At 50.4% G+C, this 12,951-nt stretch overlaps 1 protein-coding gene across 1 annotated transcript; it reads right to left on the reverse strand.

Moving 5' to 3' along the window:
• Nucleotides 1-6: 6 nt before the first annotated feature.
• Nucleotides 7-6,614, reverse strand: NGB (neuroglobin). Its single transcript, XM_017831522.1, has 4 exons — nt 6,490-6,614; nt 4,716-4,827; nt 3,208-3,327; nt 7-2,052 (listed from the first exon to the last, which is right to left on the reverse strand). The coding sequence occupies exons 1-4, from the start codon at nt 6,594-6,596 to the stop codon at nt 1,906-1,908; spliced, it is 486 nt and encodes a 161-aa protein (XP_017687011.1). The 5' UTR covers nt 6,597-6,614; the 3' UTR covers nt 7-1,905.
• Between the last annotated feature and the right edge of the window lie 6,337 nt (nt 6,615-12,951).

Genomic DNA, 12,951 nt, shown 5'->3' on the forward strand with positions numbered 1-12,951 from the left:
TAAGAGGCACACAAACTAGTTCAGTTCTCTTGGGAGTTACACAAAACATGGCACAGAAAAGGAGAAGTCAAGGAGCTGGGAAAGCTAGAGGGAGCAGGGATGGTTTGGGGCAGTAACACCCACACCCCACCCATCACACAGCTGCCTACTTGTCACACAGAGCCAGAAGGTGTCACACTCCCATGATGCTGAAGGCTGATGCCCCAGAACAGGGTTGCAAAGAGGACATTCGCATTCCCAAACCCTCCTGCCCCATATCATGCCATCACAGCTAGTGCCTCCCTCCAGGCCTGGGTCCTCCATCCCTCATTGCTGGGTGCAAGAATGGGGAGGACTTCGCCTCATCCAGCAGATGGAGAGAACCAGAGGCCAGAATGCACAGCACCACACTGTAGCACTGCAGAAGCAGAACATGGTACCATGGGAGAACAATGAACATGGGGATGTTCACTGCCTGATCTACAACATCTCTCAGTTTGCCTACCAAACACAGCTGGAAGGCTTTTTGCTTGCTGGAAGTCCATGGCTACCATCAGGCCTGATATCAGGAAATCAGAGACCCATCATTCCCTCCATGGCATGGGCTTGGGAGCCTTCTCCTGCCCCAGCCTGGAGGATATCTGAGTATTGGAGGAATGTGTGTCCAGAACAGGACCATCTCAGCCCTCAACACCAGACTCCTCCTGTCCATCCCCCTGTAACTGAAAAATTGCTCCATGTACTTGCTCTGGGGCTGGTGATGGCTAGAAACATGGTTCTGCCTGTTCCACAGTGACTTCCACATAAAGATGAACACTTCCTTAAAGTGCTCAAGCTCAGCTTCCCCCAGAGCCCTCAGGTACTGCTTCTCAGCCATTTTCTGGGATTTCTTCTGGCAGATGCTATCTTCTCATTCCTGTGAGGGTGAGGAACTCTGCACATGGGTACTGCGTGCAGCTGGGAAGCACTCCAGGTTCTGACAGCATCAGCAGAAAGATTCCAGCTATGCTTCCTCTGGCCAAGAGCCAGAATTTCTGGAAGCTGTTGCCATGACATGATTGCAACCTTCATTTTTATTTTAAGACATCTTTGCCTTGTATTTATTTTATTCTCCTCAACACAAAGCAGTAAACAGACACTGCTGCTGCATTTCAGGTGGCTCTAAGGTTAAACCAACTGGACAAACCAACACAAAGCCTTTCAGCTGGCAGCCCAGACTAATGTGACACTACTGCTTGAATCATCCCTAGGAAACCTACTGAGTTGTGGCAAACCTGACACAAGGAAAACCATGGATCCCATCTAGGGCAGAGGCAAGACTGAAGAGAGCACCAGGATTAACCATCTGTTAGTGATGTGTTGGTGAAGGGAAAGGGGGAAAAGCCTCATGGTGTGACCAGCCCTCACCTCTGCTGCCTCTGCCCCTGCCCCTGGAGGGAGCCAAATCCATCACTGCCACAGTTGGACCAGACACAGCAGCGCAGGAGGAGCGAGCAGTGCCAGACCTGGCAAGTACAGGCACAGCAAATAGGACCTCGGGCAAATAAGCCCAAGAGGCCTATGCCAGCTGTCACCTAACTAGGGTGGGTAGTTAGAGGAAGGAAGATGAGCCAGCTAAAAACCAGAGTAGGTACATGGGTGTTGGTGCTCCAACTAGCCCAAAGGAACTTGGGACAGAGTGGCATACCTGTGCTGCTGCACACCCAGGCCTCACTTCAGGGACATACCCTGCCAGCCCTTAGCAAAGGCGGAGATGTGTTGAAGCAAGGCTGAATCACTGTGAGAGCCCCAAAGCACAAGTGACTAGTGAAGACAGCAATGGGCTGGTGCACAGAGAGAGACAGGTGGGGAGAGGCAGAGTGTGGCGTGAGTGCTCCCTGTGCTCAGGACTGCTGCATGGTCAGGGATGGGGATGGCTGGCAAGATCTAGTCCCCTTCTGGGTGGGTGTCCCAGCCGCGCTGCATGGCTTTCACCACAGCACTGTAGAGTTTGCTCCAAGCCTCCTGCACCTCTGGGCTGAAGGCAGTGCCAAGGCATTTCTCCAGCATGTACAGCAAGGACTCACCAACAGTCTGCAAACCAAAGAGGGAGGTGTCAAGCTCAGCAGCAGGGGATGACATGCAGTCCCTTGTCTCACTTCACCACCTTTTTTGACTTCTCCCATTGCAGGGCACCAGCTCCTCCTGCACTAGCAGTACCAGGCCTCCCATCCCTGGCAGCTCAAAGGGGACCCAGAGCTAGCCCATGTCATCCCCTTCCCTGTCCTATGCGGGCCCTCATCCCACACACTGGGTAACTGGGGAGGGCAAGGCAGGGAGCAAGGGCTGATACCACACATGCAACACCAGGGGAGAGGGACACATCCATCCTCCATGGCTCCCACATGCAAGTAGACAACCCCACCCCTTGGCATAGCAGTGAAGCAGCAGAGCTGAGCCATGTCCTGATGTCAGGAGAGCGGGTCAGATCCTAGGCTGGATGCTTAGGGCCTGCCTTGATGCCTCTCAGGCTTCTCCACAGGGCACTGCCCCTCACAGAGCTATGAGCAACCCCATGCAGGGGCACCCACACACTGAGGGCAGGGCTGGTGCCACAAACAAAAGGCATCCTGCTCCCTCTGAAGAGGACAAAAACTAGCAGTATCAGGAGTGAGCCATGTGTTGGTTAGAAACCTTTTCTTCAACCTGCTGTTCCCTGCTGAATTATCCAGCATTTCTGTCCATGTTTGCTGGCAGGAGAGGAGTAAGCAAGGGTTTAATATGTAAGATGCTCAGGTCTTACTGCCATGGAGGAAGAAGGGGCTGGGGTGCAGCAACCCCATCTCAGTGCAGATACAGAGAAGTGGATGCTCCCTTTTCCAGATGTGGCAAGGTTTGCCCAGAGCATTTGATGCAGAGATCCAGGGCAAAGGCTGAGCCTGAAGCCCTGTGTCACAGGAGAGACCGCAGTGCCCCAAATCATGGTCCTCTTCAAACAGTGGAAATGCTGTGCACCCATCTGTCCTTTCTCCCTGGACTTACTGGGGAAGGACAGAAAATGAAGGGACCTCAAGGGTTTCCCTCATTGGGCAAATATCACTACATGGTTATCAGCACCTTGGGTGGGATGCCCTGAGCCACCAGCTTTGTCTCCAGCCAGTTGAACCCAGGATAAGGATGGGGACAGCCAAGGGCTGCAAGCAGGGGTGCACAAACACAGCTGCAACAGAACAAGAGAGGACACCTCACCGAGAAAGACTCGGTCTTCACACCAACTGCCTGGTGCTTCTTGCCAAGGTTGCAGAGATACTCTTCCAGGCAAGACAAGTTCTCCAGGTGGCTCACAGCAGCATCAATCACCAGCATCACCTGGTGCAGGAGCAGAAAGGCAGAATGGCATTGACAGTAAGAGGAACAGTCTGACTCTTCTACTTCACCCTTGTCAGCCTGACCCGCTCCCAGCCCAGCAGATGCCCTCTGAGCTTTCCTTTGCTCTACTGTGATCCGTGTGTCAAATCAGTGAGGCATGCTGGCAGCAGCACACACCACATCCTGCCATGGGACACTGCCAGAGGTGCACAGCAAGCAGCACTGCTAACCACCCTGTCCTAGAGAGGGTAAAGAGCCCTATAGCAGAGCAGCTGCAAGCTAAGACCTAATGCTGATGCAGTCGTGACAACTGCTAGGACCCCAGGACAACTGTATGGGAAGTTGCTAGGACTGGAGTTTCCAACTAGGAGTTGCCAAGATAGTGCAATTGTGAATAAGGCCACTCTGATTCTAAGATCAGCCAAGGTATTTGAAGAGATGGGGTGGATAGTACAGCCAGGTCTCTTGACCTGGGCTGGTAAAGCACATACCACATGGTCTCCCAGGAGCATCAAGAACCAAATGGAAACAGGACAGAGAAATGCAATGAAGGATGAAGGGAACAGACATACAAAATTAGAAGAAGAGATTAAAGCCAGGGCATGGTTATCTTGGCAAAGCCAAGGGGTAATAGAATTGTGCCTATAATTTCAGCAGGGAATTTATCTCCAACAAGAGCAAATAGCTATGTCGGCCCAAAGCAATAATAGAAGTAAAAATGGACTTAACTTTGCCAACAAACAGAGGCTGGAAAGCAATAAAAAGCTTGCAGCTATCAGAGGAGCACAGTCCTGAAACAGCCTCTTACGAGGAATAAAGACAGGCAAGCAACCACCAAACTGGTTTAAGATGGAGCCAGGCAGTTTATGAAGGCATCTGCAAGCCAAGGCTGTGCTCAGAGGCTCTCTGAGAGATGCTGTGGGCCTTCTGGCTCTGCAGCTGCACCAAGAGCCTCTCCACATTAATGGGTCCATGCAAGCCTGGCCCACTGCCCAGCTCTGTGCCAACTCCTGGTCAGCATGTGGCCAAGCAGAGGGCTTCGGTCCTTGTCCGGACAGAAGTGAGCTCCTTGAGGCATCTCACTCAGGTAGGAGAAGGAGGCTTCCAGCTTTCACAGGAGGCAATTCACTCTCAGACAAGGGCATGAAAATCAGCATGGTGCTTCTTAGCCACCACAACTCGCATCCTCATCCCTTCCCCATTATTGTAGGACACTTTGTCCTGGCAATAGTGCCTTCTGCTAGCAAGAGTTACCCCTGCAGTTACTGTCTCAGGAGAAAACTTCCCATGCATTCCCTGGTAAGACACACCACAGTCTCAAGTCATTGCCTAAGGGCTTCCTCCTCCATGGAGACTGTGCTCCAGCCATGCCATAGCACCTCTCTCACCTTTCTGATGTGATCCAGGAACTCAGGGGCAGAGAGGCACTCCTGAGGGCTGGCAAACTGCTTGCAGTTGTACTGGAAAAGGGGCAACAGGTCAGGATCCAAGTCAAACAACCTGCAAAAGCAAGAAAGAAACCCCATCTTCTCACTTCCTCAGCTTTATTTAAAGTCCTACTCACCCCAGGGCCTCTGGTGGTCTAGTGGTTAGGGTACAGGACTCTCACCACTGCAACCTGGGTTCGATTCCCAGCCCCCCGGGCAGATGGAGCTCGTCAGCCCTGTGAGGCAATCCATCTAAGAGAAGGTCACTCTAAACAAACCTATGTCCTGAGACCCTCACTGCCACTGTCCAAGTTTGCTTGGCCCCGGCAGATGAACCTCAGGATTAAAGGGTGGGCTCAGTTCAGCGCACGCTGTGTCTCACCTAAAAAATCCACTGCGCAGGCTCGAAGGGTCAATGACCTTTCCCAAATCTTCGCTCGCGAAGACTGGCCATTATATATATATATACTCACCCCAGGAACAACCCCATCAGCAGCACAACCACAGCCCCCTTTTACTTCCCTTCCCACCTACTGAACTCTCCCACCTGTAAAGGATTCAAAAGTTCTGAAAAGTTTTGGTTTGGGGCAATCCAGATTAGCTATAGGCAAAAACCTCTCTACTTCCCTGGCCCACAACCCCAGCTCTCAGATACATGTCTATGGCACCTGAGGACCAGTCCCAGCTCACCAAAATTCCTCCCAGCCTAGCCCTTCTCCCCAGATTCTTGGTTGTTGGCTCAACTCTTCCCATTCCCACTTCTTGATCCCCTTGAACCCAAAAGCTCACAAATCAGGGAAGGTCTCCAAGCTCCATCAGCTGTCTGGAGCAAGGGGGCATGCACAAACTCAGACAGTCTCCGACACCTTCACCAGCTCCCATCCCGCCCCCCTGCCCCTGCCCCATCTTCTCTGCCCCTGCATGTCAGGCACATATAGGCCTCAATAGCAGCCATCCAGGTAGATCTAACAGGCCACAGGGAATTCAGGCAAGACAGTCTCTCTTCTCATCATCCTGCACATTAAACTGCTGCATCCCTCTCCCCCCACATTGCTGTCACTGCTCTAGTCCTGCTCTGGGAGGATCCCACTTGTTCCAGAAGCTGCTCATCAACTCTCCAACTGTTCTTTTTAAAAGACTTTTCATTGATTTTTCCTTTTTCTCTTCACATAATTGATATATTAATCTGCTTAGCACAGGCAAGAAGCTGGGTATCAGTAATTCCCCCCAGCACACCATTTCCTCTGCCCTGACACTGAATCCCTCCCCGGCGGCCAGATCTGTGCCTGGGGCTGCGCAGCAGTTCCCTGATCAGGGAACAGTCAGGCGGCCCCTTCCATACGCTTCCCAGAGCCGAGGGTACAAGCAGCTCTTCAAACAGCAGAAGTCGTGGTGACAAGGCAGGGGATCAGTGGGCAGAAACGCACAAACCCTGCCCGCCGCTTCTCTCACCCTCCGTCTCCGCGTAACAAAGTTCTCACTGGCAGAGGGTGGGAAAGGCGGGGGAGCAGCGCGGAGCGGAGCCCAGCACTGCCCCACGGCACCCGCGGCTGGGCGACGGAGGGGCTTCGGCCCCGGTTGCTCTCGGGAGCGGAGAGAGGCCAGAGGAAGGGAGCTGTCTGGGAGCCATCGCCAAGCACAGGGAAGCGTTTCTCTCCAAGAAGCGGAGCCCGTCCATCCCTCCCGCCCGGGTCGGTCCGGGGTGCCGGCGTCGGCATCGCGCCGCCGCGCTCACCTGGTGAAGAGGACGAGGCCGTGCTGCTCGGGGCTGCTGCTCACCCGCCGCCAGCTCTCCCGGATCAGCGCTCGCTGCCCGCCCGTCAGCGGCATCCCGCTCTCCATGGCGGGGGCCCTGCCTCTCGCCGCCCGAGGCGAGGCGAGGCGCTGGTACCGCGGGCTCCGCGGGCGGAGGGGCCGGCGAGCGGCAGCCGCCCGCCCCTCGCTCCGCCGGGGGGGCCGTGCCCCCGCGCCCCCCGCCCCGGCGGCATCCGCTCCCCGCCCGCCGCCCCTGCCCCGCTCTGCCCCGCTCTGCCCCGCGGCCCCTCTGCTGCACCCGCGGCTGTCCCGGCCGGGGAAGGAAGAGCTCACCGAGTATTTCCCGTTCGGGGGAAGGAAGAAAAACGAAATTCAAAATCCCCAAATCTCCTTATCCCGGGTCCGCAGGGCAGAGCAGAAAGTTCGGCTTATTCACGGTTGACATTTCCCGTCGACCTGATTTTACGAGCGAAGCAGCACCGCAGAGCCGTGCCAACGAGGGAACCACCGGGACCCAGACACTTTCCCTCACCATTCAGCACAGCTCCTTCCGAGCGTAACTTTGCCTGGGAGGGCCTCAGCGATGCTCCGCCATCCTCTTGCTCTTGGCCACTTCCACTGAGACTCTGGATGCCACGCAGCCACCTGCTATTTCCATAGGCAGACGCAGTCTAGACTCTGCAAAGTACGTATTTAATTTGAGGCTAATTAAGACAGCTAAACCAGACAAAGTTGTTAATAACAGATCGGAAGACATATCATCTTTGTCAATTGCGTTCATGATGCACAGATTCTCTTTCTTGTTCAGACACTGCTTAATTTGGCCCCGGGATGTAGGCAGCACAGAGGAAACAAAGCAAGAAGGGGCAAATGAGGTCTCAAGCAGCACAACAGAAGTCAGGAAAGTTAAGGTTTTCATAAGGATGCAAGCAATACAGAAGCACAAATATTACTGAAACCATTGCAGTCTGCACAAAAATAACAATTGTGCTGATCTTGTTACAAGTTCTGGTTCTGTACATCAGACTTATTTCTTGTAATCAGGAGAGAAGACAACAGCCTCCAACACAACCCAAGAACATATTGACTCAGTGTAGGCATAAAGGAGTACTGAAAATAATCCCTGGGAGGAAACAAGTTCAAAGGCACAATGCCACTTTATCAACCCCAGCTTGTCTCCCAGGGGCCTTTCTCCTATAGAGCTGGAGTGACAGCACTGACTGCAGTGACAGCAGTAAGCCACCCGAGATGGCTCTGCAAGTGCCAGAATAAATTACCTGTTTCCTCAGGATTATGAGACCTCGCATTCTCAGTGCAGACCAGACAAGATGCTGCATAGGAAAAGCTCCACAAGGGTTAGAGGAGGCTGAAGAACCCTGTTCTAAAGCTGGGCTCTTGAAGGAAGAGTCCAACAAACTCACAAAAACATTGAACTGTCAGATCACTGAACCAGAAAACAAATGATGTCACAAGTACACTGTGTGTTAAATACCACTGGTAGAAAAGACTGAATTAATGTCAAAGGTTCCAAGACCTGGGAAAATGCAAATGGTTTCTGTTAAATAATGACTCCTCTTAGAAATACAGCATTTTACCTTTCATACTAAGAAAACCCCAAAGAGCATACCATCTCTACACATCTATATTCTTAGAGAACAGGGGATAAATTGAAAGCATTCAATAATAAAGAAAAGGCACAAGATGAAGGGCCATCTCATAGCTGGGGAGTTAAAACACACAACCTGCCAGCCTGCAGTGCTTCCTGCTGCTGGCCACCATCTTCTGGTCCAGGACAAGTTCCCACTAAAAACAGTGTCTTAGCTGTGTGGTTGCAAAGGGAATGTTCCCACTGGGCAGTGATGATAAATCACTGTGATGGTAACTGCTGAAACTGCAAGGAGCCTGAAAGGGCAGCTAGGAAAGCAGCAGGAAATACTGGGTTAATCCGAGCAGGGCAAATGCTGGCCCAGTAGTGCCAATGCAAACATTAACCTTTATCTTGCAGCTGATCGAGCACACCAGCAAAGAGCATGAAGTGTCATCTGGTGTCATCTGCACAAGGTACTCTGACATTTCAGCCATTGTCAAACACACAGTTGTGGAGCTTCACCAGAGCCTGGCTGGACAGCACAGCCTGGCCCTGCTAACAAGAAAGGGTAGAACAACAGATAGGCAGCGGTGTGCTGCTGAGGCACTGGAAAGGAGTCATCCTTTCCAGTGCCCCATCCTTTCATCTCCATCCTGGAGAGTCATCCCAGGCCACAGGATACTGAGGAGCAGAGTTGACGCACATATGTGAAGTCAGAGCAGCAAACAAGGCTGAGTATTTGCCTAGCAACATTTTGAGTACATTCAGACCTGGCTGATAGTGGAGGAAGAGAAATACCACAAAAACAAGTTGTTGAAGTTAAGAGCAATCAGCTCCTGAAGATTAGTTGGGATGTAGGACACCTTTCCACATAGGCACCATATCAGCTACCCTGCCCCAGGGCAACAACAAAGCACAGGTTCAGCCATTGCTTCTGATGGCAAGGATGTCTCAGACAATAGCAGTGAAGCCACGACAGCAAGAGAAAATGGTGAATCTTGTCCCAAGCCTTCCCCCCTGCACCTTCCCTCTGTGCTGCAGACGGTGGCTGCACGCTGAACGCGCCCAGACAAGGCTCAAGTGTCAGAACACCCCAGACATAACGGCAGCAATGAGAGTGCTCAGCATGACATGCCTTCCTTTCATGAGAAATATAGGTACCCCAGCTGATGAAAGGGGCAATGTGCTGGCCATACCCGCCTGTTGGCACCCAAACTTCATGCTGGTATGACACTCAGCAGAGTCTAAGAACTCTTAATTTCTTCCCTACCTCCCCCAGCAACAGCTCCTTCTGGGTTGGATACATTCAGGAGCAGTTTCCCCACCTTCCCTGACTCTCTGAACAGTGAATCCATCCCTTTGCTGCCTTTTGGCACTGGTACATGTTCCCTCCCTTAATAAAACCAGGATTTTTTAACCTGTACAGCACAGGTCTTCCAGCACAGGAGAAAGGAGCTGCAAGGAGGGACTTGATGTGGGAGACAGGGGTAAGAAACATATGAACCACCATTGACATGACTTGAAAGAGCAAGGGTTTGGGAGACACAGTGCTCTTCCCCGTGTGCAAAGCAGCTTCTCCCTTGCAGCTACGTGGCTGTCAGTGGAGTTTCTCCTGCTGTCAGAGCACTGAGGTTCTGAGAGCACAAGTGGAGTCCAGAGAGGATTTGAAGTACAAGGAAAAACAAACAAGGAAACCTCCCTTCTTGTTCCAAATGTTTTGTGAGCCTTCAAGCATGAGAATCTCAGCAAGAGGTTGACCACTGCAAATGTTTCCATGGTCGGAGGGTTTCCTGCAATGCTTTCCAGCTCCCTTGGCTTCACGCACCTAACCTGGCAGCTCAGCTCTTTTCTGAACTGTTCTTGGATTTCTACAAGACCATCCCTAGAACTCTCATGAGTGCAAAACAACTGAGTCAGTAGCACAGACTGCTCCAAAATCATCTGTAGACTACTTGGAGAAAGGGGAGGGAAATTTCTGGAGAAACTCACTGACATGCAACGAGGATGGTAACACTCTTTTGTGCTTTAGGAGAAGACAAATTTATGTTTTTAGTTTGCAGAGTCTTGTTATTGTAATCTATAGCCCCTTCAAGTTACAGTACCAACACTCCTAACTGCCCTTGCCAAGTGTCAGCTTCACTTGTTCTCTGTCTCAGTTTACCCACATGGAAAGAAACTTGCCTGATCTCATAAAACCGTGTGACAGAACTAAGAATAAGCTCACAAACGCCAGTCCCCAGCACTGAAGTCAGGGTTCACAGCACCTGGAGAAGAATCCTTCCTGCCCAGAGAGGCCCTATCTGCCTGGCTCAGGAACAACTGCTTTGCATGTGCTGCTGTGGCACCATCAATTTTCATCCCAGCTGCTGCACTAACAAACCCATATCCCCCTTTGAATTTGTGCTCATTTCCAATTTTACACCTGTGAGTCTTCATGAATAATGATACTCTGATCTAGCTGCCTCAGGCTCCCTGCTCACTTTTTATACAGACTCCTGGGCTTGCCTAATCCCCTTCTTTCCCCTTGTTCCCAGTCTGAAAACCTCAGATCATGACAGCTCCTGTTTTTCCCAGACTCCCATCCCCATCCTCAGGTGGGATCAGAACTCATGCAATGCTCCCAGCAGTCTTCTCAAGCTATCCCCTCAAGCTGTGGTGTGGCACAGCTCAGTAGCAAAGCAAGTCACGAAATACAGTTGCATAACAAGAATCAAAAGCAATGCAGGAGGGAATAATCTTGTCCATAAAATGATTAAGGCAAGCTGCAGAGCTTGCTGGCTGCCACCACGACTGTGGAGAGAACAGGGCAGCACTACCAACCTTGGGGATCTGGGCTAAGAGAGGAGGGATAGGCAGAGAGAGAAGGAGCAATGTGTGGGAGAGGATTCAGTAGCAGAATAAAATGAAAACTCCTTTTGACTTCAATTTGCTACTAGACATTGCCAGGTTTATCTTGAATCTCCTGTAGCCAGCTAGGGAACATTTGTACAGGCAGGTGAAAACACTACAAGGATGACACGGCATGAAGTGGTGAGAGAAGCCAAAGGGGACCACACCAAGTTGTTGGACCAGGTCTGGCACTTAAAAGATGCTCAGACCTTATCCCAGTTGTTACTCACCTTGTGCTCTCTAGCACAGTGATAATCCATCACCACCAGGCTGATCTTCCAAGAAGCAACCTCTGCCTTTTGTAAGTCACTCTACCAAAGCGAGTTCACAGAGTGTTTCAACCATGTCAGTCTTGACACACAAGATGAATTTGGTCATAAGACACAACTACGGATGTGCGCACACTCCAAGCTGGTGGGATGCAAGCACCTGTGGTCCCAAAGCTCTCCAGCCTCATTTGCTTAGCATGGTGCTCTAGCTAATATGCCTGACAACATTGTGTTAGCACAGTTACCTGGCTTCTGTCCTACCTAGGAATGGTGCACATGGTCTTGGGTCTTCCTCTGATTGTCCTTATGCTTCTGGACTGGATCATCCTTCAGCTGCTGAAACATCATGGCAAAAGCTTGGTTGAAAGGATGCTTTACTCCCTGCGGACCCTCCTCAGTAGTTTCCCTGCTGAGTTTGATTGTTTCAGAAGCACTGTGGGTGCTGATCTCTGATTTGTCATTGATCGTCTTCTCTCTGGTCTCCACTCCGTCTGTTCTCTCCCTCCTTTGTGCACTTTAAATTGACACTATTGATTAGGCCATCTCCTACAAACATTTGACCTACAGTGGTTGTTTACAGGAAGCGCATTTTTTACACGATCTTTTAAAACAAAGATTTTATATTTCATTGCACCCATTCCTTCATGGCAGGGCTGTGCCAGCATTCCCACCTTTCAGCTTTGCACTCAGCCATCTGGTCTCATAGCAAACCCCATGTGTTATTCCTTCTATTTGCAGGATCCTTTCCTGCTTGAGGTCTTCTCCTCCTCACCTATCTAAGCCATTCTAGTTTTGGGGCTTTGTCAAAAATGATTTTCAAGTTCAGTGAGGAATTTTGCACCTGCAAACTCCAGAGTCAAAGAAGCCTAAGTGTTGAATAAATACTGAGTTTCTGTCTTGAGGAGAATGATGTACCATGTCATATCACAAAGCACTTCCCAATCCATTAGTAACTAAATTGTTAATTTTATCTTTTTTAGTAATGCTCAAAACAAAGGTATTTCAGAAGACTTGGAGTATAAAATGTGGTAATACTCAGAAAGACCAAAGAGAATGATTAAGGAAAAAACTAACTAGCCTGATAAAAACTGGCATACAAGAAAAATAACCCAGTAGGGCGTTTATTATGAAAGTGTTTGAAGCTGTGTGGGTCACAACTTTTCAGAGTGACCCATCGGTTCATGCCTTTTCATCTCTGCCAAGTAGCAATCCAACTCTTGATGCATCTCTTACTACCTATGTCCTGACAGTTTTTCATTAACTTCGATATTGCTCTTTATGCCTTCATTTTGAGAAGCAGCCTTTTTGCTTTCCCCCTCCACATGACTCTCTCATAGCAGCCCTCAGTAATCTGCATTCTCACTTTCTGGACGCTTCTCTCTCATATTTGAAGTTAATCAATAACTTCTTACTCAGCTTCTTATGCTTGGCTTCTTTGGCTATTCCTGGCCTTGCCTTACACTGGGATAGTTGGTGCTGGTGCTCTTGTTGACTTTTATTTAAATATTGCTTCTCAGACTTGTTTCCAATGGGGTTTTGCCTGGAAGTTATTGAATTGTTTAAACTCACTTTCTTCGGCTGCACTGAAGCTGCACTTAGGCTGCACTTATTTGCCTCTTTTCACACAGTTCATAAATCTTAAATAAAGATTGTAGAATCATAGAATTGTTAAGGTTGGAAAAGACCTCCAAGATCA

Source organism: Lepidothrix coronata, unplaced genomic scaffold, assembly GCF_001604755.1.
Source record: "Lepidothrix coronata isolate B3197 unplaced genomic scaffold, Lepidothrix_coronata-1.0 Scaffold192, whole genome shotgun sequence".
NCBI classification, from domain to species: domain Eukaryota; kingdom Metazoa; phylum Chordata; class Aves; order Passeriformes; family Pipridae; genus Lepidothrix; species Lepidothrix coronata.